The sequence below is a fragment of the Nelusetta ayraudi genome, unplaced genomic scaffold (genome assembly GCF_046127955.1).
Source record: "Nelusetta ayraudi isolate G7.1 ecotype Tasmania unplaced genomic scaffold, CSIRO-AGI_Nayr_v1 ptg000056l, whole genome shotgun sequence".
NCBI lineage: Eukaryota > Metazoa > Chordata > Actinopteri > Tetraodontiformes > Monacanthidae > Nelusetta > Nelusetta ayraudi.
In genome coordinates this window covers 1,624,514-1,647,749 of record NW_027466106.1, presented here as the reverse complement: position 1 = coordinate 1,647,749, position 23,236 = coordinate 1,624,514, and the positions used below count along the sequence as shown (strand labels likewise).

The window sequence follows — 23,236 nt, the reverse complement described above, 5'->3', positions numbered from 1 at the left end:
TAAAAGCGCTGTAGAGGTTCTTGCTCTCTGAATCAGCGAAATCAAGGCCACACTTTGTTAACTCCAGCTCTCTCCTCTGACTTTGAATACAGTTGTATGAATTTTTTGGATTTACCTTTTGCTTTGGTTCTGAAAGAGCTTTAATAAAATGCCAATATATAAGTGTAAGTGTATATATATAAGTGTATTGAATAGCTCTGCTCTTGTATCCCGTGGAGGTCTAAGTTTGAAGATGTCACAGCCATGTGTCCTTACCTTGGCCTGTATTGAAGAGTAAACACAGTTTCCAACTTCAACACATTCCTCTTAACACTCATGCAGGTATTCTTTGTTTGCACTTTGGTCCTTTCGTTCAAACGTAAGCACATTTTTAGGTCACCAAAAACAAATCTTTTCTGGGAAAACCTCTTTTTCAGGAAAACATTTACTGTTTGTATGTATAGTATAGATACATGGAAGTTATAAGCAAAATACCCTTTTATATGGATAAACCCACATCTGCTCTGTGTAGGACAAGAGATATGCAAGTGCATATGTTCCTGGATGGGGATTGAATTGTTTTATTTACTTATGTTAAACCCTGAGCTACTGACTTGTGGGTTTAGGTACCAGGCGATTAGAAAATGCAAGCCCGCAAATGTAGGAAGCAAATTTATGTCTTTACTTTTCTTTCCGTCACGGTAAGAAAAGCAAAATTCCGTAGAAAATTCCTCTCACATATCCTGAAGCCTTGCGGTCGGCATCGTGCGGATTCTGAATCTGTTGCCTGCCATGTGCCGTGTGTTTTTGGCGTCACAGTGATCACTGTGATTTTGGGAAAGTGTGTGCGTGGGGGAGGGGGGAACACGAGCTGTGCACTTTTGTGTGTGATTACAGTGACGCCTCTCTTTCCCTCGCTCAATGCCCAACTGAATCCTTTGCTCCTGCTGTTGCACGACTTCAACGTCTCATTTCTCGGGAGCCTATTTTGACCAGTTTTTTTACGACTCTCGAGTTGAGCGGCTGACTGCGCAGACTTTTCGGAAAACATTCGGAAAAGTTGAGCTCCTTTCGAGCGGCCTGGAAAAAAAAGAAGAAAAAGGAGGTGTTTTCCATACTGCGCTCATTCATTTCCCCCTCAGACGGAGCTGCTCTCATCTACCTCGGCCGGCTGACTAATCGTCCTCCTCTCTGCCGGTGTCACTGCCACCGCCGCCAGCTGTTAACAATGCGCCTTTTTGTCCAACACCTGTGGGCAGTTGGGCTCCGAGGAGCTGGCGCAAGCTGGCCGAAGTGGGGCAGGGTTCCGCTCTCAGGCTGAAGAAAGGCAATAAACAGCATCTCAATGGGCTCTTTGTGGAAATAGTGAAGAATTAATTTCCAACATATTCGATGCACTACCGCAGCTCCCACCCCTCTTTTCTTTTCTTTTTTTCTTTCCCTTGCACACTCGTACAGATCTTGGGGCCATGTGCAGTCGCAAGTTTAATTGGCCACTGATTGTCAACATCATTCATCAAGCTTCTAATGGGCGCGAGCTCCTCATGTGCGCAACAAACACTGTTTAGCAAGACTTATTCCGAGGCTAATTAGTTTTGCATGGCTGGCGATAAGTAGCTTGTTAATGTTTGTTTTTGTTTTTTTTTTGTTGTTTTTTGATCCACCACACCCCCTCGCCATCCCTCCCACCCGCCGCCGTCGCGCAACACTGAGCTCTGTACGCTGTCTGTGAGAGTGGAGAGCACTTACCCAGTCGGGCCGCGGCATAAGTGGCTCGCGCGTCCAACAAACACTGAATGTTGATGAAATGCGGAGAAAGGCTAAACAATGGTCCTTTCATGCGGGCCGCACACGCTCGCGAGCTCACGCCCACTCATCCCTCTCGTCTCCGTGTGGAGCGGGTCGTGATTTTCAACGCCGGCATTCCCTCTTTCTTCTCCAATCACAGAGAATCTTCCTTCGCCTCTTCGAGATCTCGCATTACAGCCCTTTGCACGCGCTTATTTCTCCACCCACACGCCAGTCCGTCTTGTTAATGATGAGAAAAAAGAATATTGATCTCCATAAAACAGTGTCTTTGGCAACGTGTTTACAGCCTCCCACAGAAAGACTTGGTTTCTGCTTCGTTTTTTCCCCGGCTAAAACCGATGCTTTGTTGCACACAACGCTCTGAACGCAGCACCAAGAGGTGCTGTGAAGATAAGAGGCTCCTTTTATTTGTCAAAAAACTGGGAAACTGCTGCATGGCCCGACATCATACCTTGAACAATACTGCAATACATTCTACGCTTGTGTTTACACGTTTCTCCCGCTGTCTGTTTTTCTCCTTGATTTTTATTCTTTAGGTTCTAAGAGGGCCCGGCTGCCGTTAAAGCAGCGAGACGCTTCAGCACCCGACCCTGTCATCTCATCTCCTCATCCGGGCCTCTCGTCGATATCCCGGAGTGAGGATGTAATACAAGGACCACGGGTCGTAAACCCTGATACGCCGCCAAACAAGAAAGGAACTGGGATTACACGGTGGCTATGGACTGACATGCGGGTCAACTGATACCGGATCACGCTGGCGGCTTTCCTTGGAAGTGTAAGTCTTTAATAAATCCTCTAGACCTCAAAAAAAAAAAAAAAAGAAGAGTCAACTCAGTTTGAGCGAGAGGGATGGGTGGGATCAATTGAAATTTAATCCGTTAATGGGAAATAATCCAATGATCAGTGTCTCCTTCTGAGATGAGGCTAATTGGATTTGGAGACGTCTGTCCAGATTGACCTTTCGCTGCGCAGGAGACGTGCCGCTGGACGAGGTGAGGTGAGGACGAGGAAGCCGGGTGACCGTCGCGTCTTTCGGGGAGGGTGGCATCAAATAAGGTGATGTTTTGCGTAGTTTATGACGGATTAAAAGGGGGTGGGGGAGGCGCGGCGCATTTGAAGATGCGGCGGCGCATTTGAAGATGCGGCCTGCCGGCTTATCAGGCCGTGCAGCCTCATCCCTTTCTCACCGCGTGTGCGTGCGTGCAGCGGATGTCTGTCATTACGCCGGTTGTATCTGCGCCCGTAATCTGCATCCGCCTCTCATCTCCTCCTCTCCCTCGTCTCTCCGCCGCCGCTGACATGTGTTTGCGCTCCTTTTTTCAGATGTACACCTGACACTTAATGCTGGGAGTGGCAGCTGTTTGTTTTTCTTTGTTTTTTTATACGCTGTCTTTTTTCTCCTTCCAAATGGAGGGCAAACAAATATTCCCCCCAAAAAAAGAAAAGTCGGAGATGTGCTGTTTATCTGGTGCCAAGCGCAAAATATGGATATACGTTTGAAGCTCCATTGAAGTGCAAAGAGACTCAGGCGGCGTGCAGTTTACGTCGTTTAAATCGTGCCTCTTTTTTTTTGTGCGTGCACGGAGCGTGCTCAACGCAGTGTAAACGCTGCCTTTGTTTTTGTCTTTTTTTTTTAAACTTCCTTTTTCCGTCTGATCGAAAAGCATTACGGCGCGCAAGTAGCATATGTTGAATAATTAACGTAATGCACGCCGCTTTTTTTTTTTGTTCCACCAGCCAAACAACATGGTGAACGGCAATTTGTTTGCATGAGTGTCAAACCGAGGCACACTGATGTCAGAGTCAATGCAGGCATGCAGTGCACAGCAGTGCAGGGAGTGCTTTTAGTTACGAACATATAAACTGTGCTGCACAGTGTTGTTGGGGTTACTCCATGGAAGTAATCCAACTACTGATTACTGATTACTTCTTTTAAAAGGTAATCTGATTACTTCTTTAACTACTTTGTTTCATAAGGAATCAATTACTAATTACCTTAGTTATTTCAAGATAAAGTAGCAGTTGAGAACGTCTTGTTTCCTGCACATAACGTACAACAAACTACGATATTGTCATTTTTAGGTTGCAAAATAAAAGTAATGGAATCGTTACTTGATAAAGTATTTATGATATAATTACCAGTAATTGCCCCAGTAATCCTGTTAAATCACACCATTACTGAAAAAGTAGTTTAATTACAGTAGTGGATTACTTAGTGATAGATTACTCGCTGGTGCACAATGGCAAATGAAATTGTGGCATCATTATTATAATAATGATGGTAACCTTTTGCCTTTTCTCTAGTTGAGGTTTAAGCTGATCAATTAGTTGCAATAATTGCGCAATTTAAAAGCCTTTTGATTGGCTTGAGTGACTTGGCAGGTCCACATATCAGGTTCCAGTTGCATTTGTGAGTCAGTGACGCAGGATTTATGCCACAAAAGAACTTTGGAAAAAAGGATTTCCAGCACTTTTGTCAACGCACAAACATTCCATCATTTTGAACATTTGGTACATTTCATCCATATACCTCACTCGGGGGGGAGGGGGACGATGAATAGAAAAAATGTAAAGGATTGCTGAACAAGCTACTTACGGAGGTTTGTGAAGTGCGGCTGAGATGGATTGCCCACAAAGGAAAAACACGCAGCTTCAATCTACTGTGCTGTGACGGTGGATATACGACAAGGACATTAGCTTGAAACACGGCGGCACATTAGGCACTGCAGCGGGTGGAAGGATGTACGCCGCGTGCATTTTTAATGTGCACCGCGTGAACCCCCGTCTTCAGGTGATGAGCTTCAGAAATCATACTGGAAAGCGAAGGTCTTTATATTCAAACATAAACCTTTTAGGACCATAAGTCTTTAAAGTGAACTTGGAAAGAAAATTCTGCTGAAGTGCCCAGACTTCTTATTTGCATATATTTGCATGGTGAATGTAGTTCACTCTATGCATAAGATGGGGCAAGAAAAAGGTGAAGGAGGTCAGAGCGATGCTTTGATTTTTTTTTTTTTTTATTAATTGGTGCATTTTCTCCGGTTTTGCAGTCTATTCTGAGGTCATTTAATGAAATGGATTCCATTGTGGTCAAATCTGTGCAGTTGAATTGGTATTTGTCATTTAGCCTTGTGTGTGTTTGGTTAATAAAGACGAAGAAGGGCCGACCTTTTTCAAGGGTGAATTAATGAAGCAAATGAGTGAACGAGCTGAAGGCCTTGCAGAAAAACAGACTGCTGTTTTTATTTTTTTATTTTCCCCTCACGTTTTTCAGATGTTCCTCTTGAGAGTTGAACTGAGAGGGGTGCTGAAGTGGGTCAGAGCAGGTTCATCCCAGGCCACTGCCAGTCTTCTTGTTTAGAAAATGGCCAGCGCATGTCTTGACTGCATCTCCCCCCCGCCCCCCCACCTTTTTTCGTACAATGAATTGAGAATGCTTCTAAAACTGCCTCCGTCTGTGTCACGCCTGTGTTCTCCGGCAACAAAAGCAAAGGAGATCCGCCTTAAATAATGCATATTCGTTCACAAAATATTCATATTTCTCCTTAAGATAGCATTGCATCATGCATGAATGGGATTATTTGCTTCTGCGCTCCAGACTCAAGTGATGCAGCATAATTTAATTCCTTGGGAAAGTCGATGTCGAGCAGGTGCTGGAGGTTGGAGGCATCGTATTAGCGGTTGGTGTTTCATTAGACGGGTTTCAAAAAAAAGGAATTTGGTTTTAATGACGGAATAGCTGGTGGGGATGCCGAGAACAGAGTTTTTACTTCTTTGAAAATGTGCTTTTGAATCGTACTGACATCAGAATTATATGAGGTCAGAATGGCAAAAGATAACTTAGGACTAATGTGAATTAGAATTTTATTCTTTGTTGCCTTTAACCAGTGTATTTTATGTATAAACGGTAACATTCATTGAGTGAGCACAGCTTTAAAGAGGACTGAATTCACGAGAGGAATTGCAGTGTCATGGACCAACGGAACAGTCCGCGCATGCTAACGAGGCTGAGTGGGTTGGAGGTTTAAAAAAACGAAACAAGACAAAACACAACAAGAATCAAGTGTTGTGCGTGTGCAAAGTTGTGACGCAGGAGCACAAAAGCACACAAGGACGAAGACACGAGGAGACAAGGCTGGAACAAAATGGAAAAAAATCGGAGCGAGATGCGAATGAGGACGCAGCAGAGAGAGAGACAGAGAGAGAGAGAGAGAGAGAGAGAGAGAGAGGCAGCTGAGACGCAAGTAAAGAAAATCAGAATAAGAGCTTTGACAGGAAGTGGAAAGAAAAACATGATCATTATAAATAGAATTCCAAACACACAAGAAATGATTTATATACATACACTACCAGTCAAAAGTTTGGACAAACCTTCTCATGCAATTATTATTATTTATTTTTTTTTAGTCTTAACAACTTTCTACACTGCAGGTAGGTACTGAAGACATCAAATATATGATCAAAATATATGTAATAATGCAGCAAAGAAAAACGCGTTAAATAAATCTAAATATGCTTCTTATCAAAGGCGGCTATTTTGAAGAGTTTCAAGATAAAACGTGTTTGAGTTATTTTACACTTTTATTGTTTCCTACATAATTCCATGTGTGGACATAGTTTTGATGCCTTCAGTGAGAAACTGCAATGTCAACAGTCATGAGAATGAAAGAAAATACATTCAATTCATAGGGTGTACAAACTTTTGACTGGTAGTGTTTATGTATGTATAGATGTAGATATGTAGATATGTATATGGTGTGTGTGTGTGTGTGTGTGTGTGTGTGTGTGTGTGTGTGTATGGAAGAGATGAAGTGACTTGCAGTGACACTTGGCAGACAATGTTTCTTGGTTTTCTTTCCCCCTTTTGTCTTGACAATATGTTGGATGTGGAAGTGGTGCCAGCACATGACAGATACGCGGCGGCCCGTGCGGCGACCCGTGCAGGCAGCACGCCACGAAGCCCGCGGGACGGGTCCGAGAGTGTGAGGGAGTGTGGAGAACAGGTGCCCACACTGTCAGCTTGTTATCGCCGCGCAGAGAATCGCCTCCGCCGCACCAGTGTGGCACAAATGCAACACATGGCCTCTGGCTGTGGGACATATATGCGGGCGGAACAGCATGAGAGAGAGAGAGCGAGAGAGAGAGAGAGAGAGAGAGAGAGAGAGAGGGGCGCCAGGCTGAGCCAAGAAATGTCCTCATTTGAAAAAAAAAAAAAAGCATACCGCTGCCTGCAATGTCAAAACTGACAAACACACGCACACACACACACACACACACACACACACACACACACACACACACACACACACACACATTCTCTTTAATATGCAGACATGAGGACCCAGGAGACATTTACAACCTACAAAGTGAGGACATTCTGGCTGGTCTTCACAACTTTCCAGCATCATTATTAAAGTAGATTAGACTTATTTAACGTTAAGGTTGAATTGATGTCAGGCTCATTTCATGGTCGTTCGTAGTGTCATTAGTCTTGGAGTGAAGGTCCCACTTAAGCTGTACCAAAGAATAGAAAATGGCTTAAAGTCCCTGCAAAGATAGAAAGACAAACAAAAGTGTGTATGTGTGTGTGTGGTTTCTGTCTGTCAGTTTAGCTAAATTTGAATGCTCAATTCTAGATGCACGGTAAAAAAAACAAAAAAACATGTTTGGCTAAAGTTAGTGTTAAGAATATGGTAAGGTTAGAGTTAGGGTTGTGATCCAAGGATGGGTTTGATTTATCGTTTACTTACTGTTGTTGTTGTTGTTAATCATTTTTTGCTTTGTTAGTTCTCATTAATATTTGCATATTCTTGTAGTATTATTATCCTGAGCATGTCTATTAAGACTTTGAAACAAGTAATTAATTATGTTTTATCCACTAGACACAAGACACACTTACTGACTTGCATAAATCAAACAAGTAGCAACAGCAATACCAGCAGGAACTCCACTCTAATGCACAGCATAAATCAGCTGCAAGATAAAGATGCACACACTTGATTTACAGTGTTTCTCAGTGTACCGCACCTCCGCATGAAATAAATTGTGCTGGCTCGTACTATTCTGTGGCTCTGGGTTTGGCAAAAGGCCCCAGGAGATCCAGTTATATAACACCCCCTAGTGTTACTTGCAGAAAATTCTCACAAAGAGCACAAATTGGCCTTTAGATGACCCATTTCCAGAGGAGCTAAATTGACAGTATGAATTATTCCATCCTGTCTTGTGGCCTCTATAAGGAGAATAGGATGTGGAGCAGAGGATAAATTAGGACTCTCATTTGTTGCTTCTCTCATTATTCCATCAAAGCCTTTTAGGCAGATTTGCCCTGTTGGCCCAATTTATTCAGAGATTTACTATCGTCCTATTTGGACAAGGGAGGGAGGGAAAAGAAGACGTCAGTTTGGAGAAATAAATCGCCTCGTGTTTCGAGATGATAGGGATGATGTGTCAGACTCAATTTGATCCTGGAGTTGTTTGCAAGAATCCGACTTTTGCCTCTTGGATGAAAACAAACGGAACTTGAAACGATGTCTTGAAACGATCTCTAATCGCTTGCAGCAATGTGAGGAGCTTTTGAATAAAGCAGTAGCTCCAGACCCGCGTGCAAACACAAACAGTTGGCTGCTGCTATTTTTAAGAGGGCGGCAGCAGCAGCAGGTCTCATTGTCACCGAGCGTCAAGCGTTTGCCGGCACTGCACATCAAAGTCTGCGCAGCACAACAGGACGCCTTTTGACAAAAAAAAAAAAGTACACCGAGCTCAAACCCACAGGGGTCCGGCGGGGATTCGGTTCCCGTCACCTGTGGCTTAAAACCCTCCCTGCCTCCCTCCCCTCATTTGATGTCTGAGAACCAGGTTATGTTATTCTCCTGTTGCTCCTGCTGTCCGCCCGGCAGCGCGAGGCTGCAGGAACATCTCCCGGAAGGATTTGAGCTCAGCGGAGGGAGGCAGACACGAGGCTCTTGAGCCTCATCAAAGCTGAGCTCCCCCAGCGAGCCTCGCCAGACAGCCGACAGGTTATCTATAGATCTGGCGCCACCCAGTGGAAGCTGAGGCTGCTTACAGTATTTCTCAATTTATTTATTTTTTTTCCTTTTCTCTCCCCCCCCCCGCCTCCTTCTCTGTTTCGCAGTGACAATGGTGTTGTTTCTGGTTGGGATCACTGTCGCTGTGAATAATTCCTCTCATGACAACCAAACTGCAGGTAAATAACGTGGAAACAAATAAGTTATTATTATTATTATTATTATTATTATTATTATTATTATTATTATTATTATTATTATTATTATTAGTAGTAGTAGTAGTAGTAGTAGTAGTAGAAGTAGTAGTATTGATATTTGTATTCGTATTGTGACTGACATTGATTTTGTAAACATTTTCTTATCACGATGCTAAGTATAATTAATATTTCAATATTCCATTTTGTCTTGATATTTTTCACAAATCACAACACTTACCATTATCCTATTTGTCATTTTATTATTATTATTATTATTATTGTTATTATTATTATTATTATTATTATTACTACTATTATTATCAGAAGTTGTAGAAGTATCAATTATTAGTATTGGTATTGTGACTGACATTGATTTTGGAAACATTTTCTTATCACAATGCTAAAGCATTTCAATATTTCACTTTATCTTGATAAGTTGCACATCACAAAACTTACCATTATCCTATTTGTCATTTGACAGTGAAATAATTAGCATTTTGAGGACAGTCGCTAACCTTAGAGACTATTTGGCCTTGCTTCAGGTGTCTCAGAAATTCCTCCTAACTACAAGTTTGCACATGTCACTTCTCCAGAAAACCCCACCCACCAGGGTGCCCACGTGCTGCCTTCCACGCTGGTCATATCGCTGCTCCTCATCATCGTCGTGCTGCTGACCATCTACTGTCTAAGGTAAACAGGGCCGACGCCTCCCTTCTGTTTACCTCCTCCGAGTGGATCCCCGCCTCATCTTTTTATCTCCGCTAAAGCCTCTGAGCGAGCATGAGATTGAGCGTGTCAGGTCAGGGCACCGCAGTGGGGGTGGTTTGGAAACAGGCGGCGTGCAAAGGCTTATGGGCAAACAGCTGCACCTCCAGAGGGCACGCGCAAAAACAGCCGGGTCAGGTCAGGCCACAGTCAGTCATTCGCTGGGCGTCCAGGACGGAGGCATGAAGAGGAGCAGCTTTGCCTCTCTCAGATGGTTGATATTGGTTTTGGTATTTGCTGTTTGCCTTCTTTATGTGCTTAACAGCCTCTGTTCTGTAGATCAAATATCTGCCCTTTGTCTTGTCTTTGCTTTCTCCGCGCCTCCCCCCTGTCCTCCGCTGGCAGGTTCAAAAACCACCGGAAAGCCCTGGTTACCTCCGTGGATAAGAAGATTCCAAATGGCTTCATGGAAGAACAAGGTACTTTTGTGGAGTGGTCAGCGGAAGTGCCGTAAATCAGCCTTTTTATTTTTATTTCCCCTCCGTATTTTTTATTTTAATTGTAAATTCACGATTTTTATAGACTTGAAAAGTGTCACGACATGAAGCCCAAAGTTTTAGAGGACTCTCTGCTTTCGTAGCACGCGGGGAGTCGTATAAACTAACAATTTTGAAAAAAAAAAAAAAAGAAGGGAGACCAGAAAGAAAGAAAGAAAGAAAGGAAAGAGCCAAGTTCTGTGTTGAGACACTTTCATGCAGCAGCATGTTTATGACTCAAGAAATCATTCCTGTCGTGCTACGCCGCGCAAAGCACGAAATCTCGGCGGCCGTCGGCCTTGTTTTTGCAGGTGCTCCGAGAGCTTGTAATGTGCTCCTCCGGGGAGGCGTTAGCGCTTTGACCGTCGTATATCCCTCTGAACGCAGGCGAGCAGACGGTGGTCCTGCTCCCCAGGTCTCCCTCGCCGTCCAAGAGGTACTTCCCCATCCCGCTGGACTCTCTGGAGGAGGAGTACCGGATACGCTCGGCGGACGATGGCAAGCTCTTCAGAGAGGAGTTCAACGTAAGCGCGAGCCTACCCCCCCCCCCTCCCCCCCGCCGTGCAGCAGCGGCAGGAAGGTTTGCATGGATATTCGGGCCTGCGAGCGCAGAGCTGCCGTGCAGGAGGCGGCAATAAAAAAAGTTATGTGAGGCTCTGAAGCTCGGCTGGGCTCTCCTGAGGACTGAGGGCTTCTTTCTTTACAGTCGCTGCCGTGTTACTACCACCTCGGGTCCTTCGAGGAGGCGAGCAGAGAGCACAACAGAGAGAAAAACAGATATCCCAACATTTTACCATGTGAGTGAGGATCTATAGTCTGTCACGGCCAATATTAATGTAACCTTTACACTCGGATGTTGTATTGATCACTAAATCTCGGGGAAAAGTGATGCTTGCCCTTTTTTTTTATTATTTCTTCTCTCTTCTCCTCCCCACAGACGATCACTCCAGAGTGGTGTTAAGTCATCTTGACGGGCATCCGTGCTCAGACTACATAAACGCATCCTACATCGATGTAAATTTGGGCCGCAGATCGGATTACCGCAAGTTTAATCTTACGTTTTTGGGGGGGGAAAAACGTCTCTAACGCCCGAATTCTGTTTTCCCTCGCAGGGCTTTAAAGAGAAAAATAAATTTATTGCAGCTCAAGGTAAATATATGAATTATTCCTCAACCGTTCGGTGATTTACAGTCTCAACGTATTGATTTTCTTGCTTTTGCTTTTTTTTTTTTTCTTCTCCCAGGCCCGAAGCTTGAGACAGTGGCAGACTTCTGGCGGATGGTTTGGGAGCAGAAAACAGCCACCATAGTGATGCTGACCAATCTGAAGGAGAGGAAAGAGGTGCTCACCCTCCTGTTCTGTTCACTAGCCCATTGGGGTGTATGATATTTGTTGGGAATATAAAAAAATGAAACAAAACACAGGAACAGTCAAATAAAAACAAAACTATTGTTTTTAGTGCCGCAACGGCGTAGTTCCCCAATTTGGGATTAATAAAGTACATCTATTCTATTCTATAAGATCTACAGTGGGCATTTATAGAAGTAGAATAATCAGAATAGTGTCTGCATTTTATTTTTTTGTGTACCCGTCACCTTTGCTCTTATCTCGTGTCTTTACAAACAAAATACGTCCCAATGAAAATTTTCTCAAGTATTTGTAATTACGCAGGCTGATACTGGCTGGGCTGCTGCTATGTACATTGGTATCGAGACACTTTCTGTCTCCAAAATACTACAAATTTGACATTAGCTCACGATTTAAAGTCAGCCAACGCATCGTGATTATTGGTAAAAATCTCCTTTTTTATGCAAACGGCCTGTCCAAAGTCACGGCGATACTTTATGTGATCACTTTCCCAACTGAGAATCCATAAAGAGTGTCACCCAGCTGATTACTTAGCGTGGCATTAGATTTAGCCCCGGCGGGATGATCAATTGAGAGCTCAGCAGCAGGGTTTGATAGGGCAGAATAGAGACATTGGGGATCGATGACGGAATAATTGTTGTTAAGATCCTAAGAGGCTCTGCGATAATTAGTCTGAGAATCTAGTTAATGGGTTGAAACGTCACGGTGAGGATCCTATTGACTGACTCCGAGTTGCCGCTGATTGCCAGCGAATTGCATCGTGAAAACGTGCAGGTCACTCGCCGGTTTTCGCGCACGTCTGATGCGCCTGGCGTGCGTCCCCTGGTGCTACACCGAGTTGAACCTGCGTCCGTTGCCTGCGTAAATGCCCCGTCTGTTTTTCCTTGTTGTGATTCTTTGTTTCTTCCCCCTCCCCCCCCAAAAGGATAAATGTTTCCAGTACTGGCCCGAGAAAGGCTGCTGGATGTACGGGAACATTAGGGTTGCTATGGAGGACTGCATCGTGCTGGTGGACTACACCATTAGGAAGTTTTGTGTTCAATATGTAAGTAAAATCATCCAAAATTCATGAGCTCATAAGGCAATATTTGCTCCTGATTTCTTTTTCTCTCTTTAATTACCAGGAATTCATCACGTTAAAAGTCTCTTCTTATTCAGTGGTTACATGTTAGAAGAACATAATTAAACGAAATTAGACGAGATTCATGCCGAATATCTTTACAGATTTAGATAAATGTTGCTCTTTTTCTGGTCATGTGGATGTTGAACTAATGACGGTGTGCCTTTTTTTAATGGGTCTTTATATGGATTTTAATTGCTCTAAAAGCCTATAGGCTGGTCGTAATAGGCGAGGGTCTCATTAATAATAAATGGGGACCAAACTGTATGGAGACGGACTTTGAAAAAAAAAAAAAAAAAAGAAGTAATCATTCTCTTGGGGCAGTTGGAGCAATTTGGTAAACAATATGTGAAGATGAAAATGAAGAATAGAAAGAACTGGACTCACATATTGCACATTAAAGCTGATTTAACTCTTCACAGTCCAAAATTACCAACACGTTGTTGAAAGTGTTATTTCTGCAAATGTTTCAGATTTTCAAAATTTTACAAGATGTGTCCTTATTTGTTTTTCTGCTCAAAAATTGTATCTCGCCATGTGCTAGATTTCAAAAACGGACTCTGTTCCGTCCTTATTTGAAGCCAGGATCGAGCTGCTCCCTCCTCCGACTGGCTGCTTTCGCATGCAGCTCGCTCAATAAGGCGGAGAAAGCGAGCATTCAAGAGGATGATTTCACGCCCTCTCGAGAGATCATGCATGAGATGTGCGAACAAGGCGGCATACAATAATTATATTCTGTTGGAATTGGGCAAAACGGCAGAAGAGGAAGGAGAAAAAAAGATACCCACAGCGATTGGTCCGTTTGATGTAGGCTACTGGGTTAATAGCTTATCCCCGGCGTGTCTTCTTCCTCACAGCAGGGCAGCGATGGTCCGCGAGCCCCGCGGCTGGTCACGCAGCTTCACTTCACCAGCTGGCCAGACTTCGGGGTGCCATTCTCACCCATCGGTATGCTGAAATTCCTCAAGAAGGTCAAGGCTGTCAATCCGTCGTACGCCGGAGCCATCGTCGTGCACTGCAGGTATGACTTCCAGGCCGCAGCCGGCAAGAAGTGAAAAGTCACTTCCTGTTTGTTTGTGTTTTGAGTTAATGAAAACATTTATCACCGGATTGGGTTTTCCATAATGACGATTGGCTTTATAATCCAGTCGTCTTCATAAAAAATGATTTTCAGTGAGGCGTCACATTAAATCAGCCGCCGCTGGTGGCAACTGCCGCAACAGGTGCCCGGCTGAGAGCCATTGTTGCCGCTCAGTGGGACCCATTCAGGGGCTCCGCTGTGGAATCCCGCCGGTGCCGTCTGCCGAAATGACCCTTGTAAATCTATTAGGAGGGTGTTGGGGGCAACTCCGACGCGTGCTCCGGATCCTGTGCACGACTGATGCCTATGCAGCAAAGTTTTTTGTCAGGAACACGGTATCATAGAGCGCAGATGAGACGCCCCGATGTTCATCCGCCGTGGCTGATGCGGCGATCCGGTCTTGTTTCTTCTCTGACACCTCGTGTTTGTGTCGCTACACCTGAGCGTTTGTCACAGACGAGACCTTGAGCCTTGTTGTTTTTTTTGTTGTCTTTCTTTTACCTTCTGTTGTTGTTTTCCTGCAGCGCCGGCGTGGGGAGGACTGGGACGTTCATTGTCATTGACAGCATGATCGACATGATGCACATGGAGCAGAGGGTGGATGTCTTCGGCTTTGTGAGCAGAATACGAGAGCAGCGCTGTCAACTCATCCAGACAGATGTAAGCGTTGACCCTCTGCGACCTGTTGTTCCGGGGGCCTGACAGCCAAACTGGCACGCTAAAAAACAAACCAAAGAAGAAATGCTATATATATATATATATATATATATATATATATGTATATACATATATATATATATATATATGTATATATATATATATATATATATATATATATATATATACATATATATATATTTATATACATATATATACACATATATACACATTATGGCTGTCGAAGTCACTGTTTGGACATGTTGTCCAGAGGAAGCGCTGTTGTCAGAAAATGTCAAAAGACTTGTCTGCTTGAGTAACTGGCTTAGTGCAAAATAAATCTAAAATAAATTTCTTGTTAAGTTACATAAAGAGAAGAGTAAAAAATGTGCAATTAATTTGTGATTAATCAAGAGTTAACTGAGGACACTAATTGCGATGAATCGCGATTAAAAATTTTAACTGACTGACGGCCTTTTATATACTTTTATATATATACATACATATATATATATACACACACACACACACACACACACACATCTGTCTGTGATATGAAAATAGTGGAAGAATGTAGGACGGAACTCGAGCTGCCTCTCCTCACAGCTCTTTCTCTCTCCTAACTTCCTCCTCAGATGCAGTACTCCTTCATCTACCAGGCTCTGTTGGAGTACTATCTGTACGGAGACACGGAGCTGGATGTGTGCTCTCTGGAGGGCCATCTGCACAGGCTTCACAACACCAGGGCTCCCCACGACAGGCTGGGCCTGGAGGAGGAGTTCAGGGTAGGAAACAGAAACAGAGAGAGAGAGAGAGAGAGAGAGAGAGAACAAGAGAGAGAAAGAGAGAGAGACTCGCTCTCCCTCTTAAACATTTCAGTTGGTAATGAATCGTCCCCGTCACCCTGTGCCCCTGCAGCCGCAATGTTTTTCATGGAATACTTGCCCAGGGTGCGACTCCTGGCAGTAGTAACATAAATAACCACGCCTAGATTCAACTAAAACTTTACAAGGCAGCGCCATCTGCCACACACTTTGCTGTGGCGCTGAAGAATCCCTCTCTTTTTTGTCGTTGCTGTTTTTGCAAAGGAGTCCCTCCCAGTTTTGTGAATTCAACCTGTTTATTTACCCATTAATAAAACAAGCGTAAAGCGTTCAAGTGCCGGGGCTCCGGCTGCTGGTGGTTCCGCTGCTTCTCGTTTCCCCGGCTTGCGCTGTCACGTTAATGTTTGCGAACCTCCTCTTTGTCACCCGTTAGTAACCCGCTCGCTCCTGGGACCGGCTCGCCGGACGACAAATAGCGGCAAACAGACGCGGCTCGATGCTAACGGCCCGTTGAAACGGTAGCCTAAATACCGATGCAACACCAAGATCAATACAATTTGAACGGCGATGGCCGCGCAGCGCCTGTTATATGTATTTGTTTGCCCACCGGGTGGACCTGCAGGGAGCCAATTTGTTTTGGTGCACGTGCACTAGAGAAAGCCCCTGTAAACATCCCATAACATGCAAGGCAGTGCAATATCTCCAGCCTGTCGCTCGACACCTTGCTTCTTTTGCGCGCTCCACCTTTTTTTTTTTTTTAGAAAAGTGTGCTAAATCCCTCTGTGATGTCACAAAGGGGATTACCGCACCTCTCAACTACAAGGACCCCTCCACCTGCCAGCCGTTGGTTCCCCCTTCTGGACTGTTTTACGGAGATCCGCAGAACTTTTAGGGATAATTATTAAATATATAAAGCCTCTCCACTCAGATAAAAAAAAAAGACCGTAAGACAAGCCTCTAAAATTCCTTTTTCCTAGCATGTTTTGGTCTTTCTCTCTCTGACTCGGGTGCCCACCGTTTTGATGTGCGTCCTGTTTTCCTCCCGTCAGAAGCTGACCAATGTTCGCATAATGAAGGAGAACATGAGAACCGGGAACCTTCCTGCCAACATGAAGAAGAACCGTGTGCTTCAGATCATTCCGTGTAAGGACGGCGCTCCGTGCTCCGAGCGGCTTCATAATACATCACACAGGAGAAGCATCAAAGTATCACAGCGCGCGCGCACGCACGCACGCACACACACACACACACACACACACACGCACACGCGGGCGGCGCGCACGCCGGTGATTTTTAGAGATAGCCTCGTACACAGATATCTGAATAATCAGCGATCAGTGACACAGTTGACAACTTGCAAAGGGGGGGGGAAGAAAAAAAAGAAGCTTGAGCACAACTTTCCTGAGAACTGATATGGAAACTGGCGCGTTTGGCCTTAATAACACAGCCAAAGTTTCAGCTCTGATGTTTCTCCAACTCCGTCCGACTCTTCATAAACTTGCATTTTATTAGGGATCACTTGTGGAAACTTTCCTTCCTCCTTTTTTCTTGCGCAGATGATTTCAACCGAGTAATACTCTCTGTGAAAAGAGGACAGGAGTTCACCGACTACATCAATGCCTCCTTTATTGATGTAAGAGCTCCCCCACGACCTCCCGTATAGATTTCCCATAGAAGTATAAATAAAGCTCATTGTTTCCTTTACAAACAATGCAAAATATTATGTTTGTTGCGCCGGGCGAGCGCTGTTTACCGGCTGATCTCGCCCTCCAGGGCTACAGGCAGAAGGACTATTTTATCGCAACCCAGGCCCCCCTGTCTCACACGGTGGACGACTTCTGGAGGATGGTGTGGGAGTGGAGGTGTCATTCAATCGTTATGCTCACCGAACTCAAAGAGCGGGAGCAGGTACAGTACCGGCGCTCCAGCAGGAGTGCAGGCCCGAGAGTCGAGCCGCAGCTATTATTGTGTTATGTCATCGCCTTTATTTTAAGTCCCGGTTTTCTTCCGTGTGTATGTGTGCGTTAGCGTGTTTGTGTTGAATTCTTTCGAACCTTTTTTTTTTTTTTTTTTGTTAGTGGTTGCAAAATAACAAAAAATATATATTGTAACATAAAACAGCACAGCTGCAGCCTAATTGGGTTTCCATCTCACCGTCCTGACTAGGAAAAGTGTTTCCAGTATTGGCCATCAGAGGGCAGTGTTATATTTGAAGATTACACGGTGGAGCTGACTGGAGACTCGCTGTGCGACACCTTCACTCTCAAAGACATGATGCTCACCTACAGACCGGTACGTTGTTGTTGTGTTGTTGTTTTTTAATGAATCATAAAAAAATAAAAACAGTATATGTATTTTTTTTTTTTTCTTCAGATTTTTAAAATGTTGCCACGCCGTTCCTTTAAATCTGTATTCACTGGCGACGCAGTGTTGAACGGACCTTTTTCCCCCCTCGTCTCGCCAGGAAAAGCAGTCCCAACACGTCCGGCTCTTCCACTTCCACGGCTGGCCTGAAATCGGAATCCCGGCCGAGGGAAGAGGAATGATCGACCTCATCGCCGCCGTGCAGAGGCAGCAGCAGCAGTCTGGAAACAGGCCCATAATTGTGCACTGCAGGTGAGGACTAATTATAATTATTTTTTTAATCTCTTGCAGCACAATGGAAAAAAACAGAGCCCATCATTTTATATATATTGAAATAAATATATTTCGCCTACTTAAAAAAAAAAAAAAAATAGCCCTTCCACCTGATTCGCTCGCCGTTTGCGGCACTCCACAATTTTCTTATGTCTGTAACAATAAATTCCTCATTTTGCCTCGGTAGACCCCGGTGTTCCACGCCTAAACCACTTATGTGATCCCTTATAAAGACTTTGCTGTGAAAGCTTTGATCAGAACCTCGCTTCAGGTGAAGTGATTCTAAGGCAGCAAGGCCCGCTGGGACTGATCCAATCCACTGATTCACAGTCAATTAAAACCTCTCAAAGTGAAATCTCCTCTGACTTCCACTATGATTAATCTGATAAGATGAGCTAACGACAGGAAATGGTGTCATCACTCTCTTCTATTCCTTCATCACCACTTGTCTAAGAAGGGCTTTTTAAAGCTTTTTCGCCGCCCCTGGGAGACGGGGCTAACCCACTGCAATCCCCAACGTCTCTCCACACTTTTCCTCCGATTCGCACATCACTCTCACACCCGCTCCACATCTCCGCCTGCCTCTCTCTCCCACTCTCTCTCTCTCTCTCTCTCTCTCTTTCTCTCTCTCTTCATCCCACCATCATTGTAAACATTGACTCAGTCAAACACGGAGCTTTCAAACTGATTAGTGTTAGCGTTTGGATTAGCCCCTCTTTAAGTGAGGATGATTATTAGCGCTATTACACAAAGGTCACCTTTTTCCTTTGCAAACTTTCCTATTTAAATGGGGGAAAGGATGTGCTGCCTGGATTACAAGGGTTTCATTGCAGCACCGTTGTTAAGAAGCGGTGAGAAGAGGTTACTTTTTTTAATTTCTTTTTTTTTTTTTTTTTAGGTTTATTCTACTGCTAAGCTGCAACCACGATCCTTCATTAAAACACGATGTTTGGAAGCGGTGCTTGTGTTTTGGCTCGATAAATATCCCCCCCCCCCCCCCCCTCTGTTTTTTTGTTTCAGTGCCGGTGCGGGTCGGACCGGCACCTTCATCGCACTCAGCAACATTTTGGAGAGGGTGAAAGCTGAAGGTCTCCTGGACGTCTTTCAGACGGTCAAGAGTCTGCGCATGCAGAGACCACACATGGTTCAGACTGTGGTAGGTGGGAAACGGGAAAATATCAAATCAGCTGTGGTGGCGAAGAGAGAGATGAAAAAAAAAAAAGAAGAGAGAATTGTGGGCATTTCTTGAACGCACAGTTGACTCCCTCTCCTTCCCTCTCTGCCTCTTCCTCCAGGAGCAGTACGACTTCTGCTACAGAGTGGTTCAGGATTTCGTCGACATCTTCTCCGACTACGCCAATTTCAAATAAAAGCCTGCCTGCCAGATTGTGCCCTGTATATTTCTGGCACAATATCTTATGCATTTTTTTTTTTCCTCTGAATGTTGTTTTTTCTAAGCCGAGCTCTTTTTACATTTTGCACTTGATTACAGAGGTACACGTTGTAAAATACTGTATTATAAAAGCGGGCGGTGATGACGATGATCCTCGAAATAAAAACAGGCGCACTCCAGGAGAGTCCGTCTTGATCAGGAAAACTCAAAGCGTCCCCAGTTGTACAAACGGCGAGTAGACGAAACGTGCTTTTCTCCATGGCTTGATTTAGATTTTGAATATGTACAAAAATAATTTTTAATGTTGCTTTAGACAACTGTGTGAGACTCAGTGAAGTGTCAGAGAGGATATATTCAGTGACTCTTATATCATTCTTAGCTATTTAAATAATGTGCATAAGGTGATCAATTGTATTGCTCATTGCCTGAGATGCATCACTAATATGTTAATGCATTCTTATTTATCTCCGCTCTCGGAACCGACCACAAGGCTTTTTGTTCTCACCACTCATGTATTTCATGCCTTCCACTCGACATGTTGAATTGCTATGAGGAGAATAAATTGTGTGTTTGCTCAGCAGGCTAAGATGTCGAATCATTTTTCCAAATGTTTGTCCTGTTTCTGGAGCTCTTTGGGCTCAAACAAAACATCACATTTCACACTTCTGTGGTGTGTGTGCGTGCGCGCGCGAGTGTGTGTGTGTGTGTGTGTGTGTGTGTGTGTGTGTGTGTGTGTGTGTGCGCAACCATGCAGCTGTTTCCTCTCCTAATTTTCGTTCTATTTCGACAACTTCTTTTCCCCCATTGCCTTGGGCGATGTTACTTTGTGGATTTTGTCTTTAATGCAATTTTGCCCAAACTGGGAAAGTCAGAATTTAATGTATTAAGATAGACCACAAATGTAAAGTGCTTTACAAATAAAATCTAATATTATTATTATTATTATTATGAATCCAAACATCTTGTCCTCCATAAAGACTATGCGGCCAAATATTGTGCTTCCAAAAAATAAATTAAGGAAGAATAAAAGCAACACAATTGTGCACAGATGCGTAAAGCAGTTCTGCGCTGACTCTCCTAATCATAAGGAACTTATCAGGTAATTTTAATACACATTTGCCAGACGTTTATATTTGACTGTTACAATTTTAAAATTCTCACAATGTGCTCTCCTGCTTATCATCACATTATGATATTACAATGTGCCATGATTGTAATGAATGTATATTAAATGAAGAAGAAAAACACTGTAATGTTCCACTGGAGCAAATGAAGGGTGACGGCTTGATTCGTCTCCAAGAGCCAAGATGGAAAACGTCTAGTACAGCCAAGAGTGTCGAAATCACGATCCATGGCCCAGAGAGAAACAAATCAATAAATCAAATATGCATGCAGAGGCATTTTGACATATTTAGACTTTGATTGTTCACTTAGTTTCATAATTGAACAAGGAAAACGTTGACGTTATTGCGTGGTTTTTTTTCTGTCTCCTGCTTGTGTGTGAGGTCACTGCTGAGGTCACGCCCATGTTTTGGCGGTCTACATAATCCTAAAGTGATGAATGTCAAGATATATTGGTTTATCTTGCATTATTCGTCCATGACGTCACAACACTACGTTGACTTTGTTATCCAGTTGGCAGAACAAGGCCATAAAACTCCCAAACTGTCACAAACTGTCGTTTAATGTTTCCAGTTTTATTTTGAAAGCCTCGTCTCTCCTTCTACTTTCTTTCCTTTTTTTTTTTTTTTTCCTGTTTCTGTTTACCCGGCTTTTTTGGTCGCCTAACGATTTTCACCTGTGTCTCTTTGTCCGTCTTGCCCTTGATTCTTCTCACCTGTGTTCTCCTTTGTTCCCCTCTTGTATAAATAGTCCTTGCCTGCCTTTGTCTGCGCTCAGTTGTTCTGTGGTTCATCATGGTTGGTTTCTACTTGCCGGCCTTGCCTCAGCTGTCTGTATCTTCCTCTAGGTCTTGGAGTCGTTTTCAGTTTTCTTTTCTTTTTCACTCCCCAAAAATCAAAACCAAAACCAAAAAGTCTCCCATTTTGCTTTTTTGTTATTTACCCTTTGAGGACACCTGTTTCTGCCTGTCTCTCCTCAATCACCTACAAGCCTGATTAACGAGCGAGTGCTCTAATGTCCCTCCGCCTCGACGCAAACAATTGCGAATATATGTTTAATTCTGTTTTGAAACCTCGCGGGTGACGTCAGCATATGCGAGCACTTAGCCCAGTCCATTAGCGCTGTTTGGTGTCCCATTAGTCTGCAAATGTGTCACACCTGCAGAGAGGGGATTATAATCCTTAACAACACCTATAAAATCAGCCTCTGGCTAATGCACCCCATGTTAAGAGGGGGACACACACCGGTAAGTCTGTCTTGAATGGGAAATTTTTTTTTCTCTCTCTCTCTCTCTCTCTAAACGTTCATTAGCCTTGAATTACACTTCTTATTAATTACCGCAGTCCTTGGTTTCTGAACCATAAAACTGAGGGAAAAAAGGAGGCGGCGGCAACGTCGCTGTTCATCACCACTTGGGCTTCCTCCACCACCTCCTCCTCATCATCCTCCTCCTCCGCAGCTTCTCAATGGAGGCGAACGGCAGAGCCATGATGCAGGTGTTGTTGTTGACGCTGGTGGTCCAGGTCGCCCTGTCCCAGCACTGGTCCTACGGGTGGCTGCCGGGTGGAAAGAGAAGTGTGGGCGAGCTGGAGGCAACCATCCGGGTGAGGGTTTTGTATTTTGATGGACCCTTTATAAAAAAAATAAAAAAATAATGTTTTATTCAAAGCTCAAGGCAACAAAAAGGTAAAAAAAAAAAAAAAAAAAAAAAAAAGGGCAGAAAAATGTGTTTGGCTTTTTTTCCCCTAAGCCTAACCAGTCTCGCACGGCTGTTGCTTTTCTTTTCCTCACAATTTTTCAACCCCCATTAACTGGACGCGGCTTCACATCCAATTCCCATCCCATAATATCTCTGTTTTATTGTGCTTAGATGATGGGTACGGGAGGAGTGGTGTCTCTTCCCGAGGAGGCGAGTGCCCAGACCCAAGAGAGACTTAGACCATACAGTGTTGTAAGTGCCTGCTATACATAATTCATCACCAATGTCTACTTCAATTGTGCAATATTAATGTACACTACACCACTGGGTGCGCAACTGTGTTCCAAAACAGAAATGACAATATACAAAATGCTGAATGGCTTTTCATTTTTTTTTTTTATTGTCCCTTTTTGCATGATTGAATGTGTGAATGCTTAATTTTATCTTTCTGAGCGCTGGCAGATGCGACGCTGCTGCTGTTTAGTGTTTTTTTTCCCTTGCTTTTGCGCGGATTGTTTGCATGGTTTGCTCTCATGTATGAAAAATTTAAATACTGCTTTGATGAAATATTCAAGCGGGACTTCAAATTAGATTTAATTTCCAATCCCCTGTAGATTAATAACGATTCCAGCCACTTTGACCGAAAGAAAAGATTCCAAAAGAACTGAGGAGCGGCAAAAGAAGAAGAAGAAAAGAAAAGAAGAGGACTGACACACCGGTGGATGACGCCTCGTCACCTGCTTTGCATCAGCTCTATGTGTAATCATCAAATCCATGCCAAACTGTAACAATAAAGTTTGTCAGTTTTTTTTTCTTCCTTTGAACTCTGCCAAAAGTGTGAAGTCTTTTCTTGGGGAAAACTTCAGTCACCCCCCTCCTCTCGGCTAAATTAAATCGTCTTTGTCGAGCACCCACGACCGACAAGCATGACAAAATCGCAACACAACAATCTTAGCATGACAGCAGCTGGTGATTAGGCCAATTTATTAGAAATCAATTACTTGATTGAATTTGTTACAGTTCTGGTAATTCCATTTGGACTGCCACGCCAGTCATGTGCACGTGCGATGTGGAAAATCACACC

At 43.8% G+C, this 23,236-nt stretch overlaps 2 protein-coding genes across 5 annotated transcripts; both read left to right on the top strand.

Moving 5' to 3' along the window:
- Positions 1-2,336: 2,336 nt before the first annotated feature.
- Positions 2,337-19,913, top strand: LOC142896612 (receptor-type tyrosine-protein phosphatase epsilon-like). 3 transcript variants are annotated; one of them, XM_076038392.1, is made up of 20 exons: positions 2,337-2,563; positions 8,921-8,992; positions 9,604-9,700; positions 10,121-10,194; positions 10,639-10,775; positions 10,958-11,048; positions 11,189-11,265; positions 11,364-11,400; positions 11,495-11,592; positions 12,545-12,664; positions 13,600-13,760; positions 14,345-14,480; positions 15,113-15,262; positions 16,351-16,444; positions 16,858-16,934; positions 17,075-17,209; positions 17,468-17,593; positions 17,766-17,917; positions 18,959-19,094; positions 19,234-19,913. In XM_076038392.1, the coding sequence occupies exons 2-20, from the start codon at positions 8,926-8,928 to the stop codon at positions 19,306-19,308; spliced, it is 2,040 nt and encodes a 679-aa protein (XP_075894507.1). In that variant the 5' UTR covers positions 2,337-2,563; positions 8,921-8,925; the 3' UTR covers positions 19,309-19,913. The 3 variants fall into 3 exon arrangements, with proteins under 3 accessions (XP_075894507.1, XP_075894506.1, XP_075894509.1); XM_076038391.1 differs by having other exon boundaries at positions 13,597-13,760; XM_076038394.1 differs by lacking the exons at positions 2,337-2,563; positions 8,921-8,992; positions 9,604-9,700 and adding an exon at positions 9,916-9,989 and having other exon boundaries at positions 13,597-13,760.
- Positions 19,914-21,230: 1,317 nt separating this feature from the next.
- On the top strand, positions 21,231-22,971 carry gnrh3 (gonadotropin-releasing hormone 3). 2 transcript variants are annotated; one of them, XM_076038290.1, is made up of 4 exons: positions 21,231-21,699; positions 21,913-22,057; positions 22,324-22,404; positions 22,767-22,971. In XM_076038290.1, exons 2-4 carry the CDS (start codon positions 21,920-21,922, stop codon positions 22,818-22,820), a joined length of 273 nt encoding a protein of 90 aa, XP_075894405.1. In that variant the 5' UTR covers positions 21,231-21,699; positions 21,913-21,919; the 3' UTR covers positions 22,821-22,971. The 2 variants fall into 2 exon arrangements, with proteins under 2 accessions (XP_075894405.1, XP_075894406.1); XM_076038291.1 differs by having other exon boundaries at positions 21,797-22,057.
- The last annotated feature ends 265 nt before the right edge of the window (positions 22,972-23,236 follow it).

What these genes read in the sequence shown, in the direction of transcription:
- LOC142896612 (XM_076038391.1), top strand. Translation starts at nt 8,926, where the DNA reads ATGGTGTTGTTTCTGGTTGGGATCACTGTCGCTGTGAATAATTCCTCT. An exon ending in ATATCCCAACATTTTACCAT is followed by an intron (nt 11,049 to 11,188) that starts GTGAGTGAGGAT and finishes TCCTCCCCACAG; the next exon opens with ACGATCACTCCAGAGTGGTG. An exon ending in TAAATTTATTGCAGCTCAAG is followed by an intron (nt 11,401 to 11,494) that starts GTAAATATATGA and finishes TTCTTCTCCCAG; the next exon opens with GCCCGAAGCTTGAGACAGTG.
- gnrh3 (XM_076038290.1), top strand. Translation starts at nt 21,920, where the DNA reads ATGGAGGCGAACGGCAGAGCCATGATGCAGGTGTTGTTGTTGACGCTG. An exon ending in AGCTGGAGGCAACCATCCGG is followed by an intron (nt 22,058 to 22,323) that starts GTGAGGGTTTTG and finishes TATTGTGCTTAG; the next exon opens with ATGATGGGTACGGGAGGAGT. An exon ending in GACTTAGACCATACAGTGTT is followed by an intron (nt 22,405 to 22,766) that starts GTAAGTGCCTGC and finishes AATCCCCTGTAG; the next exon opens with ATTAATAACGATTCCAGCCA.